Genomic DNA, 23,888 nt, shown 5'->3' on the forward strand with positions numbered 1-23,888 from the left:
CTCTGACTTGAACTGTCTATCAACTCTGTTCCAACTCTGTTCCCTGCTGGACAGTGTCCAAAATATGTACTGTCCTCATCATCGTCTAAACAGTGCACATAGGTTAAAATGTTTTAAGAGAAGTTTTTCTTTCTCCATTTTTAACATTTCTGTACCATAATTTCTTTTATAATATACATGAAAACCACTTATTTTTCCTCAGAGTCTTCAGACAGTTTTGAGAGCAAGAGAGAGGAGCCAAGAAGGAGTGAGGCGTGTCTGTATTTCCTAGTATTATGATGGAGGGCCTTTATTAGCATGGTGAGAGTTTATTTTTTCAACCTGTCCACCTCCTACATTTTCCTTCCACCCTTTTTCTGTCTGCTCATTCAGACAATGGACTTATAATACCATGCACAAGGATTTTCAGGAAAAGGATCTGCTTAACAAAGATCTTAATTTTTTGTTTTGGGGGGGGGGAAACCTTGAAGTTTGGCATCTTTTGGTACATCCTTGGGCGCTTAACTAAAGAGTAAGCAAACAAAAATCCCATAATGCAAATTCCAAGGTTATGGATTGGGATCATTTGTGTGAGTTTTATGATTTATTCGGGGGAAAGTCAAGGCACATTGCAAGACCTGAATGCGATCCTAGAAATCAACTATGATACACCTGAAATAGAAATGGCTACCAGCCATTCATCAGCGATTGATTCAGAGGAGATGTTTTTGGATCCACATGTCACCGGTGAGACTATGAAATTTTCCTGTTTCTGTCTGCTTGCTTTCCACAGCTAATTGTTCAATGACCTGGCAAATCTTGAGTTAATCTCCAAGTTTGTTTCTTCATGTCTCTAATTTATATACATTTGAAACAAGATATTTACTTAACAGTTTAAAAAAACACCTGCCATTCCTTATTGGATTAAGTCAGCTTAAACAGTTCCTGTTTTTGATCAGTTGGAATTACAATAATAATTTCTATTTGCTAAATACCAGAATGATGATGAAAGAATTTTTTTCTTTTATTATTTTCTTCAAATTCAGACATTTACATAAATTATGTTCTAATTCTTTTAATCAAGGGTTCCCAAACTATTCAGCCTGTGACCCCCAAAGTAACAGTGCCAGAGACTGATGACCCCCTAAAAATACATAACATTTTTGCACTCTATATTTATTTATGAAATATAGAGTAAAATAACTATGTGTATTTTTAAATGAATTTGTTTTTTTAAAGGACATTTGATAATTTATTTTCATCATATATTATTTAATTATTTAATGAGACATTTCATGGTACATTTATTTATTTCATGGGACATTCAGATTTATTTATTTCATATTTATTTATTTAATTTCGTCCCTTTTGGCCCTCCATACTACTCAGTGGTCACATCACAGTGATTCTGAAATTCATCTGGGGATCCCCCACTTGGGGGATTAAATGGGAACACAGTGAATTAAATGGGAAAGGCCAGTTGATGAAACAAAACAAAAATTGTACAGTTGAAAGAAATTTAAAAACAGAGTAGGATAATATTTCACAAGTTTCTATTCTAGTTCATAATTTAAAAAATTTACAAAAGGTGGCTGAATATTTGTGCATAAGAAAAAGAAAATCAACACAATACTATTTACAAGAGTATGGAAAAACTGTGCAAATAATAGCAGGAATGTAAACAGGCTATTGAGTTTGAGTTTGATTGTGGTTCGTTGGGAGCAGTGATGGTTAGAGGAAAGAGCATTGTGTGAAATATAGAGCAACGTGTAAGCAACATCAGCCTGGAAGTTAAAGCTATCTGCACATTGGTTTTCCAAATGAACAGTGACCCTAAGCATACCACCGAATTACTAGAAAAGTGGCTTAAAGGACAGCAAAGTCAATTACTTGGAGTGGCTATCTCAAAGCACTGATCTCACACCCATAAAAAATTGTGCATAGAGCTGAAAAGATGTAAGTGGGCAAGACAGCCAACAAACCTGACTCAGTTACACCAGCTTTGTCTGTAGTAATGGCCCTACATTCCTGCAAACGCTTGTGAGAAGCTTGTGGAAGGATATCCAACATGTTTGAAAAGTTTAAAAAAAATATGAAAAAAGTTATTTAAAAGATCTAAAAAATCTCACTTACCATTCTAGTATTTAGCAGATAGAAATCATTTTTGTAATCCTAACTCACCTCAAACAAGAAATGTTTAGTCTGACTTAATGTCAGACACTAAGGGGGGAAAGTGATTTTTTGTCTTTTTGATACAGTGAATATAAATATCTGACTTAACCTGAATGTGTTTCACTGACTGTTTGTGTTTTATGGTTAAGACTCAGATGCAGACATGCAGCCCCAGCTGGAATTGGAAAAAAAGATGGATCAGCGGGAAGTTGAGATTGGCAGAGAGAGGAGGAGTGCCTGGGGCAGGAGAAGACACGCTGCTACAGTAGAGGCCATTGCGTATAGAATTGTAAATATCTTTGATAATTTTATCTGAAAGATTTTAACTCATTTGCATAGCTTTGTTCTTTGCTGTTATTTAACCCTCATGCTAATTATGTTACTGGTTTCCTGCTGTTTTTTGCAGGCCGGATTAAGGCAACCCCTGAAAGGATGGAGACAGAGTGTAAAGGACGAGATGGAGACCGGCCTTCTCATGGCTACACTGAAGGAACTTCATGCAGAAAAGAAACGACTGATGGATAATGGAAAAACACAGGAGGAAGAGGAGGAGGAGGAAGAAGAGGAGGAGGAGAGTGATGAGGAGGATGACGATGATGAAGATGATGAGGTGTAATTGTATTATAAAAATTCTGCTTTAGTACACATCATTATCTAGTCTACTGTATGTAAATGCAGCATTTTTTCATTTCATGTCAGGAGGAAGAAGAGGAGGAGGAGGAAGAAGAAGAAGAAGAGGGGGAGGAGGAGGAGGAGGAAGAAGCAGAAGAGGAGGAAGGACAAGAAGAGGAGGCCACAGAGCCTCCCACTAATCAAACAGAAACACAGTACAACGTTACTGAGCCTCCTGCTGAATGCCAGACTGCAGACAGAGAAATCAGCTGCAGGGGTGTCGGCCTGACTCATCTGCCATTTTTCCAGAACCTGGAAGCGACAAAGCTGGACATGGGAGGTGTGTGCAACATGACTGTTGTCATAACAAATAATAAGCTTTTCTGTCCTTAATGAAATTATATATAACATTAAAGGAGAAATCTATTTGCAGATTTAAAGGTTAGTCTTATCCATAATTTGTCCTGCTTGCAGTTCAGGACAGAAGTTTACATACACTCATCATTTGTGTGAATTTCATATTAATTATGGCCTTTTATTTGCTTTATTTACTGAAACGTTCTTTGTCTGGAATGGATGGATGGTGATGCAAAATACAACTTCAATGATTTTTTAAAAATCGGGAACTAGTAGCAAACATTTTCATTTATTGTGGATTTCCTTTAATTCACATAGATTCACAATTATTCATTAAGGTATATATATATATATATATATATATATATATTTATATATACTGTTTATAGCTTCACTAATACTTGGATAAACACTCATTGGCTCATTTAAATGGGTTGATCTCATGGTGTGAAACCAGCTTTTGATCATATCACAAAGAATTTACTATATTGTTGAAACTTAATATAAACTGTTTGTGCAATTTACCAATTCCAGTGGCACAAAGACAGCTCTTTAACGTGAAGCTACAACAATCATGCTTGGCAGGTAGTACTATGCACGTCTGAAAGCCTCACCATGACTCCTTCAAAAATTGTCCTTGTCATTATGGCCAAATCACTCAGTCTTTGTCCCCTCTCATTATTTAAGTTTCTTTTAAAAAGGTATTTTGGTTGTCCGTGTTGGCCGCTGGAAATGTGCAACACCCTCTCAGATCATATAAGTTATATAATACTCACTTTACTGTAGACAAAGACGCTGATGTTCCAACAGTTTCCAGTTTATGATAGGCTTAAACTTTGGATGTTCCTGGGTGGTTCTTGAACACCCTAAACAGTCTCCCTTCCTTCAATGGTATAAGTTTGGGTCAGATGGTTGAAACTTGGTCCTAAATGTCTATCCTAACAGGATAAAGAAATTCAATAGATGACGTAGACATAATTTAAGCTTCACATATGTTTTTTGTTGCCTTGACCTCACAACCTATTTTTCTAGATTGTTCTAAAATGCCAGGTTTGTAGCAGGAAACCAATGATCTCAAAAGAACTTAAGCTATTATAGAATTACACACACCAAATAAACATGACATTAATGCTCAATATAACTATGTAAACGTCTGACCACTACTGCACATAAAGATTTAACACACCAAGCATATTAGTTTATAGAGCGCACGCAAAAGGTAGACGACAGGAAATAGGAAGGAGATGCCAAAATATCTAATTGAGAGCTCACAAAGTTTATTTTTACTTCTGTTTTTTTTTGGTTCCAACAAAATGTACATATTTATTTTGCAACAAATAATCAGTACGTGATTTTAATAATCAAAAAGTTAGCCTAAATGTAGAAGCAATGTGTAAAATACTAAAGGCACAACATATTATTTTTTGTTCAAAGAAAACAACATCAGCATCATCGCTCCGCAAAGTTTGCTTGGCCTGCCGAACCTGGAAACACTGGATCTGAGCCAGAACCAACTGGATGATGAGTCATTTCGCCAAAATTCCATGTTTGTGAGTATGACTGCTCTCTTAAGCAGGGATGAGACTTCATTTGATGTTAGATTACCTCCTTTTGCACCCAAAAAACCCCATCAGGATGCCTTTTCCATAAATTCCTGCATTAACGCAGTTCTGGTTGTTATAATAGCTGAATCAGCCCACCGACATTGTTGGAGTGTTTGATAGCCTATCAATTCCAGTAGTACCATGGCCGTTAAACAAGGTATTTCCATTAAGCATGTCAGCGAAGGCAAGAATAAAGTACTCTAAGGTTTCCCAGTAGACAGCTGTAGTGACTTTAGACTTGATAAAATGGAGTGAACCAAGTGCAGCATATGACATGGCTCCTGAAATTATCACTGGCTGTGGAAACCTCCCACTGGACCTCAAGCAACTTCGATTATGTGCCTCTCTACTCTTTCTTCAGACGCTAGGATCATGATTTCTAAGTGAAAGGAAAATTTATATTTGGAGGCCTATCCCATTCTTTTCCCTTTTTATCCCAGGTAAGACCCTTTTTGTTGTTAGGGAGTGGCTTAACACAAGGGATGCAAACATTTTAGCACATGTCCTGGAGTCAAGAACCTTCAAACACTCCAGCTGCAGTCCACACCATAAAACTCTCCACCAAACTTGCTTCCAAACCTTCTCATGACTGCTAGTCTCTGTTGATTGTGGACCTTTTTCTACCACACATTTTCCCTTCTTTTCAACTTTTGATTATTGTGCTGGGATGCATTAGTCTGAATAACTAGCTTCTTTAGCAATAACGTTGTTGTGCAGCAGATGGTCTGTGATCATCTGCTGCATGATTGTGTAGGCTAAAACATGGCCACAACATAACATTTCTCCATTAAAATCTTTTTCTTTTGGTCTTATGTATTATTCTAATTTCTAATAAATGATTGCAATATGTCAGTCTTTGTGTAATGAATCTATGTAATATATGAGGGTCACATTTTGATTTGAATTACTGAATTAACTACTCTCTATTAACTATTCAATGAAATAGTGGCATTATTTTTCTTTAACCACTTCTTGTTTATCTACACAAAAATAAAAAAATGTAATAAATATAGATACCAAACAAAAATAATTAATTGCAAATTTGAAACTTCTGCATCTGTTACTTTTCTCTGGCTTGCAAGTCTTGCAAGAGGGAGGTTCCTCCTCCCTCATGTAGAACATCTGCACTCTGCTAAATGAGCAGATTGTATGCGTCACTATATAACTAATGAAAATAAAAGTCATGATAATTGAAGTTGCATTAACAGATGCTTTCTAAGTAAAACCTTCGACTGATCCTTGGCCATACTCAGATCCCAACCACACTGAGGCAACCACTGTGCTTTGACCAATCATTATTCTGTACCACTGATACATTGAAGCAAATGGAGGAGGAACAAAAGGAAATTATTTTTGGAAGAGTATTTTTTTTCTCCATTTCCTCCTCACCTCACCATAATGACAGAGGGATGATGGACTGGCTAGAGGGATACTGTAAAAGATCATGTCCTCTCCTTTCCCTCACATAAACCACCGGAGCCGTTTGCACAGAGAAAAAACCTCCCACAGTGGTTTTGCTAAAAATAAAACATGGAAGAGATTCACAGAGTAGCAATTCTTTCATTTGGTGCTTTTCTGTAAACTTGAAGTGGAATACAAAATTATGGACTTTAGGGCAAGCATCTATTTTGTCTTTTAGCACACTGGCCATTTTATCTTTTTCTGAAATCTGCTTTTCATGCAGAACTTGACCTTTCTGAGAAAATTGAATCTGGATAACAACGAGATTACCAGGATTCCAGCCCTGCCACCGTCTCTAGAGGAGCTCAAGATTAACAATAACAAAGTGACTGTCCTCACGGATCACTGCTTCGAAGGTACAACTAGTGTCTGTGCCACAGAAAGAGAAACACAACACATAAACGAGTACATTTGTAAGTATAAAAAACATATTTATCATTACTTTTTAGGTGTGAAAAACCTGCTGAAGCTGGAGCTGAGGATGAACACCATTTATGAAGCCAGTGTGTCACCCACAGCTTTCCGACCTCTGCAGAAGCTTCTGGACCTGCAGCTGGATAAAAACCGCTTCCGTTTCCTCCCTGTAAGCCTTCCTTCGTCTCTCCAGGTATGCTTTTATACTTTTTTTGCATCCGGTGGGTATATTACCTAACATGTGTGAGAGGGCAGGTGTTTGCCAATGATTTCTGGAAGCCAGGAAATTTAATTTATGGCATTAACTGTTGGTTTTTGTATTTACTGCAATGAGCGTCATTGGCATGCAACTACAGTTCCACACTGAATCAGTATATAGTGTCTTACAAAACTAGCCATACCTCTTTTTTTTTACATTTTGTCATGTTACAACCACAAATGTCTTGGTATTTCATTATGATTTCATAAACCAACACAAAGTGAAGTTGAAGGAAAAGACTGCATGGTTTTCAAAATCTTTTTCATAAATAAAAAGTGTGGTATGCATTTGTATTAAGCCCCATTTCTTCTGATAGCCCTAAATTAAATAAATAAAATAAATTCTGGGAGTTCATCTGTTTGTACATTAATTGCAGTATAAATGCAGCTGTTCTGTACAGACCTTGGAAGCTTGTTAGAGAACATTAGTGAACATTATGACGACCACAAAACACGCCATTCAGGGCAGGTATAAAGTTTAAGCAGGATAAGATTATTAAGCAATATGCCAACCTTTTAACATCTTTCAGAGCCTTGTTTAAGCCATTATCCAAAAATTGTAAGAATGTGGCATAACTGCAAACCTTCCAAGATGTGGCTGACCACATGAACTGACAGCTCAGACAAGGAAAACATTAACCAGAGAAGCAGTTAAGAGTCCCATGATATTTCTGGAGGAGGTACAGAGATCCACAATCTGAAATCTGCTGACAGGACAACTATTAGTTGTGTCCAACACAAACTTGACGAGGAGAAAGCTACTTTTGAAAGAAAGCCGTAAGAACACGAGAATTTTTTACCTTTGGCAAAAAGCTGTTTGGAGGAAAACTAACTGCAAATAACTCTGAACACCTGTTCCCACTATGAAAGATAGTGGTGGCAGTATAATGCTTTGGGAATGCTTGCTGTTAGCAAGGCCATGGAAAGTTTTGAGAGTTGAAGAAAAATTGATGGAGAGAAATACTGGGCAATCCGAGAATTGCCTAATACTGGGCGATGCAGAAAACATGGTAGAGGCTGCAACTGACTTGAGTCTGAGGCAACATATTAACGTCGAATGGCTCAGTCCAAGTCCAGACCTAAATTTAATGTGAATGGTTGAAAAGACTTGAAAACTCACACTTAGAGATGTTCTTTATTCAATCTGACTGAGTTTGAGGTATTTTGCTGCTGTAATTGCGGTGAAAGTTGGTTTTACAAATGATTGACATGGATGGAGGCTGAATGCAAATCAGTTTTGATAACCATGTATACTTTTCCTTGTTTTTTAAAATTATGTCCCAATTTGTGTTGGTCTGTCACATAAAATCCTACTGAAATCAATTTGGGTCTTTAACAGGAAAAATGTGAAAAAAGTCAAGATGTATAAATACTTAAGCAATGCACTATGAGGTGAACAAAATGTAATTATATTTTACTGTAGATTTAGGAAATCCTGCATAAGTTTCAGTAGTTGCTTCAACACAACTTTGTTTTAACATTAAACATGAGCTATTTTTTCAGGTGCTCAGAATGAAAGAAAACCTGATTGAAGAGGTCACAGTTGAACCGCTGAGAGATTGCATTCATCTGAAAGTGCTGGACTTGAGTCACAACTATATCCATGACCAAAGCATCACTAATAGCATCTGGACCCATCTTAAGTATGTATAATTTGTGCAGTTCCTTAATATGCCACAAGAGGGCAAGCTGCTCTTTGGGAACTTTAAGCTAATCGCAGTTAGATCTGAAATACTCTCTACTGTTGTTGTCATCATTTTCTGAGGATGATATTATTCTCAGTAACAAACTCTTTCTTTGTGGCACTTCAGTAATTATTTTCAGTAACAAAAGTTATTTTTTAAATTTTATTTTCCTCACTTTCTTTTATGCAAGTATGCATCTCATACTTGCATATCGCACAAGTCATGGCAGCTGACTTTGTGTACTTAGAAGAGCAGGAGTGTGATTTAGAGCTTGAGGGAAACTGTGTCCCTGCATGTGTGTGTTTGTCTGTTTATATATAGTGAATTCCGTTGGGTTTTACTTTTCTCCCTTGGATCCTTGTGAACCACAATGGCAGCTTCAGGGAAAGCTGAGGAACAGAGAACGTAGAAGGGAGTGCAGGAGTATGAGGGGCTGTTGCAAAGGCTTTGTGCGAGTAAAATCAAATATATGTACAGATTTTGTGATCAGAGAGAAAACAGTGAAAATCCAGAGGCAATATAAAGAAAATGCCCAGAGACTTAATTTAGCATTTAGATTCTAAGCTTTGCATAGGCACCCGATTGTGAAATATCTAACTTCACCTTAACTCCTCCTGCACTTAGTTTTGAGACAATAACGCTACAAGAAATACATTCCTTGTGGGGTTCTGTTTTTGGTGTGGTGCAAAAAACAGCGAGATGGAAAAAAGAAATAGGAGAAATTAAAAGTAAATACTTTAATGTAATGTGCTGGTTCTAGTTAGTGGAGTGCCTCTGGGCCCTGTGATACAGTCAGTGTGTTTATTACCTCCTGCGGAGCCTACAGCTAGAGTACACTGGAGGTTACAGGGAGCTTGGGACTGGAACTAATTGCTGGGATCTGTCTCAAGCAGACTCGGGGCCCTGGTATAACCTTATGTCATTACCTGCTTTCCTAATGCTATTTACTGTGTAACTGGAAGAAAGTTAGGATAAATATGCAATGAAAAGATGACATCATTCCCCAAACTCATAAAAAAATAATAGGGGCACCTTTATTTTTAGTATTCAGAAGATTTCTTTTATTATGTTTGTTTTAAACATGGCTTATAGAAACAAAAATCATGTATCATAGTGTATTTATAAAGTAGGCCTGACGTAAGCAGATTTTATTACCATGTGAAATCTTATACAATAAAACTATTTTGTGATGTTCCTTTACATTTTCAACAATTCTTAGGTCATAATACAATGAGAGCTCTTATGATAGCTTACATTTCTTAGGATAACTATACCGAAATCAGAGCAGGGCCTTTTCTTGTTGTTGAGGCCGTGGTATAAAGTTTTCAGCCTTGTTCAAAAGAACTGGATGTTTTCTTTTTAAATTTTGTGTTATTTCAATGGATTCCTCCAGTGATCGGTTAAGTGTTTCTAATGCAGTTAAAGCAATAATAATAATAATATCTGTTAAATTATGGTAATGTTCCCAAATCATTAATGATTAAACACCAGAGCCATCACAAAAGACAGAATAGGGCATCTTAATTTAGTCTGGATTGAGCTGTATCACCATGCATCTAACTGCATGTTCTGACCTCTGTCTTTCAGCTTGGCTGACAAGAAAATCTTGGGACCACAGCTACTTGAAATGATCAGGTGGTGTGTTCACTCTGAGAGATGCAGGGTGTCAGTTCTGGCATTGGCCATTGGACATCTGAGTGTTTCTGTTCTCTGGATTAGACAGGATTATTAATATAACGAGGGGAAACTCCCCCAAATGAAGGGTTCTCTGAGGTCTGCATGGAGAAAAACCTAAAACAAACCTTGCAGGGGGCTTTACAAAAAAAGTACGGACAAAAATGTCTGTCGAAAATGTTGATCAGTCCTCTCTGACCAGATCGTGCAAATCTTGTTGAATGATTCTCAGTTTTGGTCCAAATCTCTGGACTCAGTTACAGAAGGAGTGCTTCGGGGTGAGGAGACATCATGAGGAACTGACCAACCAATCAGAAGAGCACTTGGTGTAACACAGGAACTACAGGAGTTGGACATTGAAACTGAAACACCTGGTTTTAGACCACAATAATTTATTAGTATGGTGTAGGGCCTCCTTTTGCGGCCAATACAGCGTCAATTCGTCTTGGGAATGACATATACAAGTCCTGCACAGTGGTCAGAGGGATTTTAAGCCATTCTTCTTGCAGGATAGTGGCCAGGTCACTACGTGATACTGGTGGAGGAAAACGTTTCCTGACTCGCTCCTCCAAAACACCACAAAGTGGCTCAATAATATTTAGATCTGGTGACTGTGCAGGCCATGGGAGATGTTCAACTTCACTTTCATGTTCATCAAACCAATCTTTCACCAGTCTTGCTGTGTGTATTGGTGCATTGTCATCCTGATACACAGCACCGCCTTCAGGATACAATGTTTGAACCATTGGATGCACATGGTCCTCAAGAATGGTTCTGTAGTCTTTGGCAGTGACGTGCCTATCTAGCACAAGTATTGGACCAAGGGAATGCCATGATATGGCAGCCCAAACCATCACTGATCCACCCCCATGCTTCATTCTGGGCATGGAACAGTCTGGGTGGTACGCTTCTTTGGGGCTTCTCCACACCGTAACTCTCCCGGATATGGGGAAAACAGTAAAGGTGGACTCATCAGAGAACAATACATGTTTTAAATTGTCCACAGCCCAAGATTTGCGCTCCTTGCACCATTGAAACCGATGTTTGGCATTGGCATGAGTGACCAAAGGTTTGGCTATAGCAGCCATGCCGTGTATATTGACCCTGTGGAGCTCCAAACGGACAGTTCTGGTGGAAACAGGAGAGTTGAGGTGCACATTTAATTCTGCCGTGATTTGGGCAGCCGTAGTTTTATGTTTTTTGGATACGAACATCCCTTTCAGACAGCTTCCTCTTGCGTCCACAGTTAATCCTGTTGGATGTGGTTCGTCCTTCTTGGTGGTATGCTGACATTACCCTGGATACCGTGGCTCTTGATACATCACAAAGACTTGCTGTCTTGGTCACAGATGCGCCAGCAAGACGTGCACCAACAATTTGTCCTCTTTTGAACTCTGGTATGTCACCCATAATGTTGTGTGCATTTAAATATTTTGAGCAAAACTGTGCTCTTACCCTGCTAATTGAACCTTCACACTCTGCTCTTACTGGTGCAATGTGCAATCAATGAAGACTGGCTACCAGGCTGGTCCAATTTAGCCATGAAACCTCCCACACTAAAATGTCAGGTGTTTCAGTTTCATTGTCTAACCCCTGTATGTCCATGTTTTCAGCCTGATAAAAACTTATAGTATTATTTTTGCATGAAACACCTCCTTTAGACATCAGAGACACTCAGTTCCAAATCAATTTGTCACTTTAACCATCATAACTATCTCATGACTGAGGCTGCTTTCACATTTTAACCGCTTTAAGCATATAATTACTCCACTGAATAAAAGTTTGCTTCAGATGTAAAGTTTGACCAATTAACAAGCCATATTTTAAAATTGCAGTTCATTATGGATTAAGTTAATGCTTTCTGGACTTCAAAATGACCAACTTTAAATTTGAATTTTTGTTCTCATCCAGTTATGAGGAGCCCTAACAGGTGCTGCCAAGCATTCAGGATAAACAGCTTGGCCATAACAACTTAGCAAGGTCATATGCTTTTTTATTTTTGGAACATTTTCAGCATCCATCCACTGTTGTAAGAAGTTGTCTTAACTAAAGCTGTGGTTTTCCGGGAACAATTTGAAGTTGCCTGATAGGAGGAAGGCAGGGCATACAACCCGGGCTATCTTATTCATAAAGTCCAGGAGTTAGGTATCCACACTAATAATAGTTCTGGCTATTGTTTGTAGGTATGTTTCATTACTGCTGTGACAGTATCTACATCATTTGTGCACATGTAGCTTTTGTCCAAAGTTAAGTACATCTTCTTTCTGTTGTATGTATCAATACAAAATTAATAAAACACACACAGATTATATAATAAATCTTAATATCACTCAAATATAAGCTTAAAAGAAGAGCCACACATCAACTTTTTTAATGTCAATAAAAACAAATGGAATCAAAACTATATAAGCAGTGTGTGAAAAAGTAATAGACTTTATGGTTTAACAGTTTGCAGCAGAACAACAATCTAAAGTGATCGTATCAAATGCCAATGGAGAATTTTTTACAGGTCATTGAAATGTGTAGAAATACATTTTACCTGTCACTAGTGGCTGCCACTGCATTAATGCAGAGTCTTGCTTCTTTTCTTTTTCAGGCATTCTGGTGTAGATTTGTAGATGTTTTTACCATCCTGTACCGTAGTTTTAGCCTACCTTTAGCTCTTAGCCTTATATTTGACTATTCACAAAGCCAGTATACAGATGCATTTATGCAAAGAATATTTAGGCAAAATTAGTCTGTATCATCACACTATCACCACCATCTTTGACAGATATGGCGACCTGTTTGTACTGATATCCTATGATTGTTTTTCAGCAAAGGGGCTCTACATAATGGTCAAATATTTATATTTTGTTTTGGTTTTTAAAGGTCATTGTTACACAGTTCGTGCTTATCTTGTCTGTTCAGATGCAGTTTTACAAACCTACGCTGTACTGCCACGCTCATTAGAGATAAGATGCTTTCTCGCAGGAATTCATCCAAACCGCCCATAATTGCTTTGTCTTTTTTAACTTTTACATTTAAAAATGAGGCCTGTAATGTAGCTTTTGGGTTATTATTGCATGATGTGACCTTGGATCTTTACTGATGTTTTTCTTGTTGGCAGTGTGTTAAACAAACTGTTCTCGGACCAAAGAAATGATAAAACCTTGACTGATAAAGTTGATTTGTCATGACGAGTATTGAGGTAGGACCCAAATGCAGAGCCTAGTGGATATGATGAGAATGATTTAATAAAGAACCTACTTACAGTTTGACCAGGTACAGGAACTCAGGCAGGTGAATAACAGAAACGGGAAAATGACAGGAGCATGGACTCAGGCAGCAGTCAGGGTAACAAACAGGAGGAACCAGTGGAAAACATTGAAAACCAGAGTGCTTAAATACTGAGGGAAGTGGAGTGTGGACCAACGCAGTGGGAGGGGAGCTAATAAGAACAAACATGGAACAGCTGGTGACAAGGGATGCAGGAAGACTGAGGGAGATTGCCTAATTAACCTGATTGAGCAGGGAGTGCAGGAAGAAAACTGGGACATGCCTACTGAAGAGAAAAAGTAAACTAAGACACTAAACTATGGGACATAACCAAGGGGAAACAAGATATTTAGGGAAATATAAACTAAACACATCTAACACAAGAATCCAGGAGGAAACAAAACTGAACAGAAGGAATCTAATAAATCTGAATGAACAGAAAGGCACCTGGCTGAGCAGAAAGTAAACCAACACAAAAACCTAACACAGACAAATCCTGACATGATTAGATCAACATAACTTGTCTGCTACTAAATTCTTATGGAAGTACCAAAAGTGCACTTTCTTTTTCATTTCTCACTGTGCATGCAATCGTAATGTTTTGCTAACTAAATGCTGACACTCTGTAACATCTCATGCAGTATTTTTTATATTACATTGTATTTATATAATTTTAATACTTGGTAACTTTAGAAATATTTTTCATTAAATTCTGGTAAGTAAAGCTACAGTACAAGTGCTAAGGAATCTATTGAATGCTGTAATTACATTATTTTCATTCATGTAGCTTTGTTTAAATAACCTTTTCAAATAAAATTTCTATTTACAAATAATTATTTAACAATGCGTTGGTCTGCATTTCAATAGGACATCTGGACACCTTTGTGCTCCCCTTTGTGTGCCGCTCAGGTAGCCTACCCTTGTTACATAACTCATGCACTGGCTTAGCGTTAATTCTGTTGCAGTAACAGCCTCAAGGGGCACAACAAACAGCCTTCCTCAATCTCCAGGCTGAAGAAAAAGGAGCAGATGAAACCGCGAGTTCATCTGCTCCTGGTTCTTGATCAAGACATCAGTCAAAACTTATCTGTGCTCACATCACTGCCGCAAGCCAACAACTCTGACTCAACTCCTCATATTTACAAGAAAATGGAGCATGTTTTGAATTACTTTCACTGATTGGTGTTACATAAACCCCTTCTCCTCCCATGTGTCTAAAAGGACATAATTTCACAGATAACATGGGTTTGGTTGCAATTTTAGCTTATGCCATTGAACATGTTTATTGGTAAAATATCTGTAACCTAGTTTTTCACAATAATCAGCTTGAAAAAGCAGCTTTGTAAATGTAACCTAAAAGCCTCCAGAACTACAGTAGAAGTAACACAGTTGTGGAAGAGCTGTGTTAATTTCCTTTCACTCTCCAATCAGAGTGAGTGCATGGTGTTGTGTTGCAGGTTTGGTGATCATGAAATTAGAAATGTGTGTGTTTGTATGTGTGTGTGCGAACATATTTGAATAACTTTGTGTGTATGTGTTTGTGTGCGTGTGTGTGTGTGTGAGCGTGTGTGTGTGTGTGTTGCTATGTCGAGTCTCAACTTGAAAAAGCTTCTTCCAAAATTTCTTATTGTCCTTGGCCCTGCACCAATTGGTTTTATAATGAGCTTATGTAAACAGGAACATTAGCAGAATTGCACACATTATTGCACACCCACACCCCGCCTATGATAAAACCACACTGACATCAAGAGAGAGGGATTTAATTAAATGAGCATCAGTTCACCTAAGGGTTTCATCTACAGTTTCAACTGTAACGTTTTATTTTATTTAAAACAGTCAAATACAAAAGACTCAAACTGGGTTTCCAACAAAAAAAAAAAAAAAACGTGCAGCTGCAGTAAATCAAATTAAGCTATAGCTTTAATCATGTCCAAATATGCTTCAGTATGTTTTTCAGCGATTTGAAAAATTGTTCAAAGCGTTTCCAGAAATCAGTTAGGGCTAATGTAGTCGGCATGCATTGACGTGCACATTATGCACTCATAGATCTGAAGTCAGTTCCTGTGATTGCTCATCACTTACTGTATTTTCAAGTCTACATTTTGTCTATCTTTTTTTGCCCGGCACAGCTGCTCTGCCTGGCTTACCTTTACTTGGCTTGGCTGCCAGCGCTATACAAATGTCATGTGTGATTTTTTTACTACTGTTACTGTGCTTTTGTTTTGAGGTTGCACAGGCTGTCTGCTCCAACCTCAAAACAGAGCACTTGGTCGTCGTTTGCACAAATGCATGGACACCCAGACTTGTAAAGACAAAAGTATTTAGTTTTATGCTGTTGCTTTGTGCCTTCTTGTTATTGCAAAGGAAATGAAGCAACATCTTAGAGAGCATTTCTGTGTATAAAAGTGGATCTACTTCATGTAATTTATTTGAATGCGCATGTGTGCTGTTGTTTGCACATGCCTGTGGGTGGAGGGTGGGGATGGTGGAGGGTTCCACAGCTCTTGCTGAGAAGAGAGAACTCTGTGTCCCTCCACTCATTAATACCATGTGGAACTATGAGCAGTGGCGGACTGCTGGTGTGCTTCCTGGCAAAGTTTTTGAATACAAATCAGCAGCGCACAATTGGTCTGCACTGGTGCAAGGACAAAAGGAGGGTGATATGTGGGATTTTGGAGCAGAAACCGCACACTTTCAAAGAGCACAGTGAAGGTTTAACAAAAACTTTTGGTGTGTACAGAATTGAGTATATGCTGAAAGAGAAGAACCCACTGCTTACTCTGACTTTTAGTGTGATGCTGGCAAATGATATGAAATCAACAAAGTTTGTGAGATCTATCACATGCAAACACAAGCCCGGGAAACAGGCTTGTGTTGTGTATGGAAAGCAACCTGTGAGTTTTCAAGTTCAATGGATGAAAATGAATACAGATGTCCTGCAATAAATTACCCTAATGAGTGCCTGTAATGCTGATTCAATGTAAGAACTTATATCTCAACATATAGATAATCAAGATCCCAAATCACCTAACTTTGTGGGCACTGGTTGGCCACCGGAGCGCTTTTGTTCATTCATGTTGGTGAAGAATAGAAAATGAGTTCCTTCTCCTGCTGTGATCTGTGCAATAAACTCACAACAGCTGTGTGGGATCATGCAGCAAAAACACTCAATTCCTGTTCTGCTTCTTGGCCTCAGGACCAAGAATTTCCTCTCGATCCCTGCGGACATTTGTTCTGTTTTCTGCAAACAAACGTTATCATATTATTATGTTATTTTTCTAATGTAGGGTATCATTTTGCACCCCGAAACCATTCTCCCCATCCCCCACTCAAGCACAAGTGCATAATTTTCTTTCCTGGTACTATTTTATATTTTTTATGTGGCTTTGCCTTTAGGCCTCTCCTGCAGTGCTCATAAGTGTCCAGTAAATGTAAAACAGGAGCTCTGCAGTGAATTACTGGGCATCCATTATTTATCCCAGGGATCTGTAAAACGTTGCATACAAACACCTCAGTTTGAATTTGGTAGGACGCTGTGCAATAGATTTAGTCAAAAGTTGTAAAAATCTATAACAACAATTATGTATGTCTGTTTGAGATCATGGATCGGGGAAATACGTTTTCATGAAATAATTATGGATATCATTTTGGACCACAGTAGCTCACTGGGCACAAAGCAACGCTGCCAAGAAAATCACTTGATTGCAACTTAGATTTATTTAGTAATTCATTGTCCTGATTATTTGTTCCTCAGATCTCTGGAAGACTTGGACCTGTCCCACAACCGCCTCACCTCCATCCCCATGAATCTGCCTCGCTTTCTCCGTAAACTGATCCTGCAGCACAACAAGATACGTCACATCCCTGCCTTCACTTTCCGTCACATGCGGGCCAGTCTGCAGTCCCTTCATCTGTCCCACAATGAACTGAGCACCGAGAGTGTTGAACGACATTCCTTTGTTGGAACCTACCGCTCCCTAAAGGAGTTCCTACTGGACAACAACAGACTGCGAGATATACCCAGATGTGTGAGACAGTTTAAGAACCTGCAGGTGCTGAGACTGGAAAACAATCAGATCAGGTAGGGATGCTTTTAAAATCGTTTTAAAACAGCAGGCTATGTATTCTTTGAATAATCTTTACCTAAAGATAATTTAAATTTCTGTAATTTGTGGTTTTAGGCAGGTGAGGCAGTGGGCAGTGTGCCATCCTCGTAATTCTGGCTCCACCTTGGCTTCTGTCCACCTGGAATATAATCTCCTGGAAGAGGAGTCGATTCCCCCTAAGGCTTTTTTCTGTGTCACTGACACACAGGGACTGGTCCTCTTTCCACAGCAGGACAAACGTACATGAACTGATACACATGCTGTGCTGGGCATAAGCATGACACCAATACAGTTCTCTCCAGTTTCTGTCATTTTGTCATTTCTATAGTCACCGTGGTATCAGAAAGGGTGTAGAAAATTACATTTACAATGTAATTGGCTTAGTCAGTAAATTCTGAGTAGGAAATTCTAATATTTTGGCATGCAGCATGCAATAAAGAAAATTTGAAACTCACAAAGTACCTGAATTTTTACTCTTTTGGAATTTATGGTTGCTCAAAATAACAGGGTAACTCAGTCTTTAGCCTCAAGCTGCTTTGGGAATTTTACTACTTTGAACGATTAAAATGTCTCTAGACTAATTCTGAGGTCCTTGTTAGAGGAGTCTTTAATCAGGTAGAATTAAACTAAGGGTGTGACGTGGATGCAGATGCAGCCTGAAGCAATGTAAGCTTGGGCGTCAAAAAAAGGTCCACTGTGACCTTAAAGGGCCCCACTTTGAGGACAAATATGAACATCACATTGGCTTCCTATCTTCAGATATGCTCCGAACATCCAGCAAACAAATAAACAAACAAACAACCTACAACAACAACCCCCTAAAATATAATCTTTTGGGGTAGCCTAGTCAAAGTGAGATCCTATGGTACCAGTTTCAACATGCCATTTATGCTCCAAAACCTAACAATTGCAGCTAAATTAAAACACAGTGTGTACCAAAATTCTTTCACAGTGATCAATGTCAGTTATAACAGATACTTGATGACAGTTTTTGCTGCCAAGGTTAGCAAAACCAGTTATTAGTAGTGGTACCAGTAATCACTTTTTCACATAGGGCTAAGTTGATTTGAATAGCTTTTTTCTCTTAATACATGAAATCACAATTTAAAAACAGTTTTCTTTTTACTTTGATAATTTTTATCTGACATTAAAATTTGCTCAATGAATTAGGTGAGTGGAACTTGAACAACAGGTGATTTGTGTTTGAAAAAACACAAATCAGCCATTGTCCTGAGAAAATCTCTAAAGCTAATGAGTGAAAATGATGAGAGCAAGAGATGATATTAGGTTTAACACAATGAGACAGGAGAAGGAGATGAGGTAGGAGATATAAAGGCAAGAAAGAAGGTAAAGCAAGATGGAAGGGGAGTTAGGTCACATTCAGAGCTCTTTTCCTATACAGGTCCTTCTCAAAATATTAGCATATTGTGATAAAGTTCATTATTTTCCATAATGTCATGATGAAAATTTAACATTCATATAGTTTAGATTTATTGCACACTAACTGAAATATTTCAGGTCTTTTATTGTCTTAATACGGATGATTTTGGCATACAGCTCATGAAAACCCAAAATTCCTATCTCACAAAATTAGCATATCATTAAAAGGGTCTCTAAACGAGCTATGAACCTAATCATCTGAATCAACGAGTTAACTCTAAACACCTGCAAAAGATTCCTGAGGCCTTTAAAACTCCCAGCCTGGTTCATCACTCAAAACCCCAATCATGGGTAAGACTGCCGACCTGACTGCTGTCCAGAAGGCCACTATTGACATCCTCAAGCAAGAGGGTAAGACACAGAAAGACATTTCTGAACGAATAGGCTGTTCCCAGAGTGCTGTATCAAGGCACCTCAGTGGGAAGTCTGTGGGAAGGAAAAAGTGTGGCAGAAAACGCTGCACAACGAGAAGAGGTGACCGGACCCTGAGGAACAGAAACAGCGGCAGAAGCGCCTGACCTGGGCTACAGAGAAGCAGCACTGGACTGTTGCTCAGTGGTCCAAAGTACTTTTTTTGGATGAAAGCAAATTCTGCATGTCATTCGGAAATCAAGGTGCCAGAGTCTGGAGGAAGACTGGGGAGAAGGAAATGCCAAAATGCCAGAAGTCCAGTGTCAAGTACCCACAGTCAGTGATGGTCTGGGGTGCCGTGTCAGCTGCTGGTGTTGGTCCACTGTGTTTTATCAAGGGCAGGGTCAATGCAGCTAGCTATCAGGAGATTTTGGAGCACTTCATGCTTCCATCTGCTGAAAAGCTTTATGGAGATGAAGATTTCATTTTTCAGCACAACCTGGCACCTGCTCACAGTGCCAAAACCACTGGTAAATGGTTTACTGACCATGGTATCACTGTGCTCAATTGGCCTGCCAACTCTCCTGACCTGAACCCCATAGAGAATCTGTGGGATATTGTGAAGAGAACGTTGAGAGACTCAAGACCCAACACTCTGGATGAGCTAAAGGCCGCTATCGAAGCATCCTGGGCCTCCATAAGACCTCAGCAGTGCCACAGGCTGATTGCCTCCATGCCACGCCACATTGAAGCAGTCATTTCTGCAAAAGGATTCCCAACCAAGTATTGAGTGCATAACTGTACATGATTATTTGAAGGTTGACGTTTTTTGTATTAAAAACACTTTTCTTTTATTGGTCGGATGAAATATGCTAATTTTGTGAAATAGAAATTTTGGGTTTTCATGAGCTGTATGCCAAAATCATCCGTATTAAGACAATAAAAGACCTAAAATATTTCAGTTAGTGTGCAATGAATCTAAAATATACGAATGTTAAATTTTCATCATGCCATTATGGAAAGTAATTAACTTTATCACAATATGCTAATATTTTGAGAAGGACCTGTAGAGAGATGGAAACCACCTGTGCCCTTATGCCTGACTAACCCTCTTGCAAAATTACCTCCAGATCTCAATGTTCTTTCTCTCTCTTTTTAGAAAGTTTTAACTGTCCTTCTTTCCTGCCACAGACAGTGTACCTGTCTGTTTAAAAATAACGATCTTTTTTTTTTGCTTCCGCCTCTGCCTGCTCAGACGCTTTTCTCCTAAGCTCCCTGCTTGCTTGCATTCTTTTACTCCTAACTTTTTATCTCTTAGCGAAAATTACGGAAATATTGGACTAAAACAACTTCTTACCAGCGACTCCCAAGGATTATTATTATTATTTTTTTAAAGGACTTTGATGTTTTTATAATCGAACTCGGAAGCAGGACAAGTTGACGCCAGCTAATCAGCACAAAATGTCTCCCTTCACCACAGAGGACTTCGACAAACTTTTACAGAAATTGGCTGTTTTGGAGATGAAAATCCACCGACTAGAAGTGAATTTGGAGGTGAATATGGGATAGAGCGATGATTCAACTCTGCCTGTGATCCCAAACAGTGACAGCCAGCTCAACAACTCAGCCGACAATCAGAACACTGAGAATAAACCTACCGGCAGACCCCCTTGGCATGTTTTAGGCGCATACCCAAAAAAATCATGGTGGACGACTCACTGGAAGATCTCAGCAATTAAATAAATTAGAATGGCCAGAACTACAGAGAAATGCCCCCGTTTCCCCTGGGAAAAGGAGACTTCGACAGCGAGCTGCTGTCACAACAACTGATAGGAGTGAGACAGCTGGAAATAATGGAATTCCCCTCCAAAACAGATTTACTCCACTACAGAATGAAAACCAGGAAAATTATCCATCTTCTGAGAACAATAAAAGGTTTGAGAACAACCTTCATTCTAAACAGTTTTCTCTTAAATTGCCAGAGAAAAAGCACCCAACCGGACCAAGAACCCTAATAGTGGGCAACACAGCTGTGGATGGGATTAAAAACTTCTGCAACAAGAAAAACACAGACGTTATGATTGGTACCAGTAATGTGGTCTCTGATATCTCAGAGAATATTCTTGCAATCACAGAAAAGTGCCCGTCTCTAGAAAACCTTGTTATACATTGTGGAGCCGTGGACGATGTGGCTAAGAACAAATCAGAAGGATTGAAGGAGGATTTCACTCGTCTTCTGAATATTGTTGGAGGTCTCAATATCAAGGTGTTTCTCAGCGGACCCTTTGCACCAATTTTCTGTGGAGATGAGATTTTCTCCAGACTTCTGATGATTAATAAGTGGTTGAAAAAAAAACATGCACTTCATCTGTGAATTTAATCGACAACTTTAATATTTTTTGGGAAAAAAGACAACTCTTCAAGCAAGATGGTTTCTGTTTGAACAAGCCCGGAGCCAGACGTCTCACATCTAATCTCTTCTATTCAGTAAATAATCCGCCAGCAGCTTCGACCTTCAGCAGAGAACATGGAGTATCAACAACAATGATAATGCTGCCTCCAACAGCTCCAGCAGAAACAATCGGCCAGTTGGCTGAGAAAGAGAGGTCATCACAAAAGGTCTCCCTGTCGAAATCCACAGTAAAAGTGGACCCCCCAGTTATACCCCCATCCCCCCAAACCCAGACCGACACCCCCGGTAAACCCCCCTCACCCCAGACCCCGACCCAAACCGCACAGAACTCTCCCATCTCCCCACTGAGCCTGCTTTTTGCTTTACTGGATTCTGATAACATGAAAGGAGCTCTTAAAATCGGGACCCAAATGGCTCTGACATCTTCTCCATTCAACACCCCCCGTGGCGGAGGCCCTGCTACTGAATCAACATCTTACAAATGCTGCAGAGCCCCACCACCTCCTAATCTATCTCCTCCTAATCAGGACCTTCAAATCACTTTTCTGTGATGCAGTCTGGGCCCCAGCGGTGACTCTCTCAGAAATGAGCATGTCCAGGAAAAACTTGGGCCCCTAATAGGAGATAGTTGTAAAATCTCTGTGCTTATATGTGACAGAAAGAACAAAGCCAAAAGGATAAGAGACAGTAATAAACAATCAACAAAAGCCATAAACTATCAGGTACAACCAGACACAATATCAACAACTAAGTCATATAAACTGGCTTTATTGAACATTAGATCTCTGTCAGGAAAATCATTTTTAATCAATGACTTCATTACTGACCACGATCTTGATGTTATGTTTTTAACAGAAACATGGTTACATGAATTTAATGAAGCTCCCATTCTGATAGAGGCGACGCCTCCGAACTAAATTTTTCTTTGTGAGAGCAGACAGCAAAGAAAAGGTGGAGGGGTGGCCACTTTGTTTAAAGATTGATTAGAGTGTAAAATGTATTTCTGGGCAAATTTGACTCTTTTGAATATTTGGCTCTCCAGGTAAAGAGCCCGGTCCGAACCATGTTCTTGAATATTTACAGCCCTCCTAAGTCCAAAACAAACTTTATCAGTGATATATGTTGATTATGACTGTTTAATTATTGTGGGAGACTTCAACATTCACATGGACAATCCTGAAGACAGAAGTGCAATAGATCTATGTGACACTCTTAGAAATTTTGGTTTGACTCAACATGTTAAACAGCAAACACACAAACAGGGACATATTTTGGACTTGATCACCTCTAAGGGTCTAAACATTTCCAAGGTGTCTGTAACTGATGTTGCCCTATCTGACCACTTTTCTGTTATTTTTGAAAGCATCATCTGCAATGACTCAGTTTGCCAAAGAGACATGATAAGAAAACGCATCTTTAAGGACGGTGCTGCTGAAACCTTTAACCAGATTTACTCTTCTACCTCCACTTTGCCCTGTAACACTGTAGATGAGCTGGTAGATAACTTTCATTCTAAAATCTCGGAAATCATTGATTCAATTGCTCCAATTAAAGTGAATGTCGTTTCTGAAGAAAATGTCTCCATGGAGAAGTGCTCCACCAGTCAGAAGTGAAAAAAAGGAGTGTCGAAAAGCTGAACACAGGTGGCGAAAGACTAGACTCCAGGTTCACTATATTATCTATAAAGAGAGACTATACAGATATAACCTACAACTGAAAAATCCAAGGGAATCTTTCTTTTCTGAGATCATCAGCAAAAACATTAACAATGTTCGTGCATTATTTGCCATGGTCCACAGGTTAACAAACCCTCCTGTTACTGTAGCATCTGAACTCCACTCTACCAGGGCCTGCAATGAATTTGCTAAATTCTTTACTGAAAAAACCCAAAAGATCAGAGAAGCAGTCAGCACATCCACATCAACTCCAGTACCAATGTTGTCTCCAACTAGAACTGATTTTGACAAAATTTCCCAATTTCACCAAATAAACTGCAAAAACGTAGAAGAAATCGTACAGCAACTAAGCTCTTCTTCCTGCTGTCTCGATGTTTTACCCACAACTTTCCTTAAGAAAGCTTTGCCTGTAATAACATCTGATTTAA

General features: G+C 38.9%; 1 protein-coding gene across 2 annotated transcripts; it reads left to right on the forward strand.

Annotated features, from left to right (window-relative positions):
- The first annotated feature begins 202 nt into the window (after positions 1 to 202).
- On the forward strand, positions 203 to 18,034 carry si:dkey-32e6.6 (extracellular matrix protein 2). Of its 2 annotated transcripts, none has more exons than XM_047367673.1 (10): positions 203 to 300; positions 2,301 to 2,440; positions 2,558 to 2,761; positions 2,851 to 3,103; positions 4,555 to 4,670; positions 6,409 to 6,541; positions 6,635 to 6,792; positions 8,361 to 8,500; positions 17,229 to 17,555; positions 17,656 to 18,034. In XM_047367673.1, exons 2-10 carry the CDS (start codon positions 2,315 to 2,317, stop codon positions 17,825 to 17,827), a joined length of 1,629 nt encoding a protein of 542 aa, XP_047223629.1. In that variant the 5' UTR covers positions 203 to 300; positions 2,301 to 2,314; the 3' UTR covers positions 17,828 to 18,034. The 2 variants fall into 2 exon arrangements, with proteins under 2 accessions (XP_047223629.1, XP_047223622.1); XM_047367666.1 differs by lacking the exon at positions 203 to 300 and adding an exon at positions 334 to 726.
- Positions 18,035 to 23,888: the final 5,854 nt, after the last annotated feature.

Source organism: Girardinichthys multiradiatus, chromosome 1 (assembly GCF_021462225.1).
Source record: "Girardinichthys multiradiatus isolate DD_20200921_A chromosome 1, DD_fGirMul_XY1, whole genome shotgun sequence".
Lineage (NCBI taxonomy): Eukaryota > Metazoa > Chordata > Actinopteri > Cyprinodontiformes > Goodeidae > Girardinichthys > Girardinichthys multiradiatus.

Coding starts and splice junctions, on each gene's coding strand:
- si:dkey-32e6.6 (XM_047367666.1), top strand. CDS start 534: ATGCAAATTCCAAGGTTATGGATTGGGATCATTTGTGTGAGTTTTATG. Junction 727..2,300: donor TTTGGATCCACATGTCACCG/GTGAGACTATGA, acceptor TTTATGGTTAAG/ACTCAGATGCAGACATGCAG. Junction 8,501..17,228: donor AGCATCTGGACCCATCTTAA/GTATGTATAATT, acceptor TTTGTTCCTCAG/ATCTCTGGAAGACTTGGACC.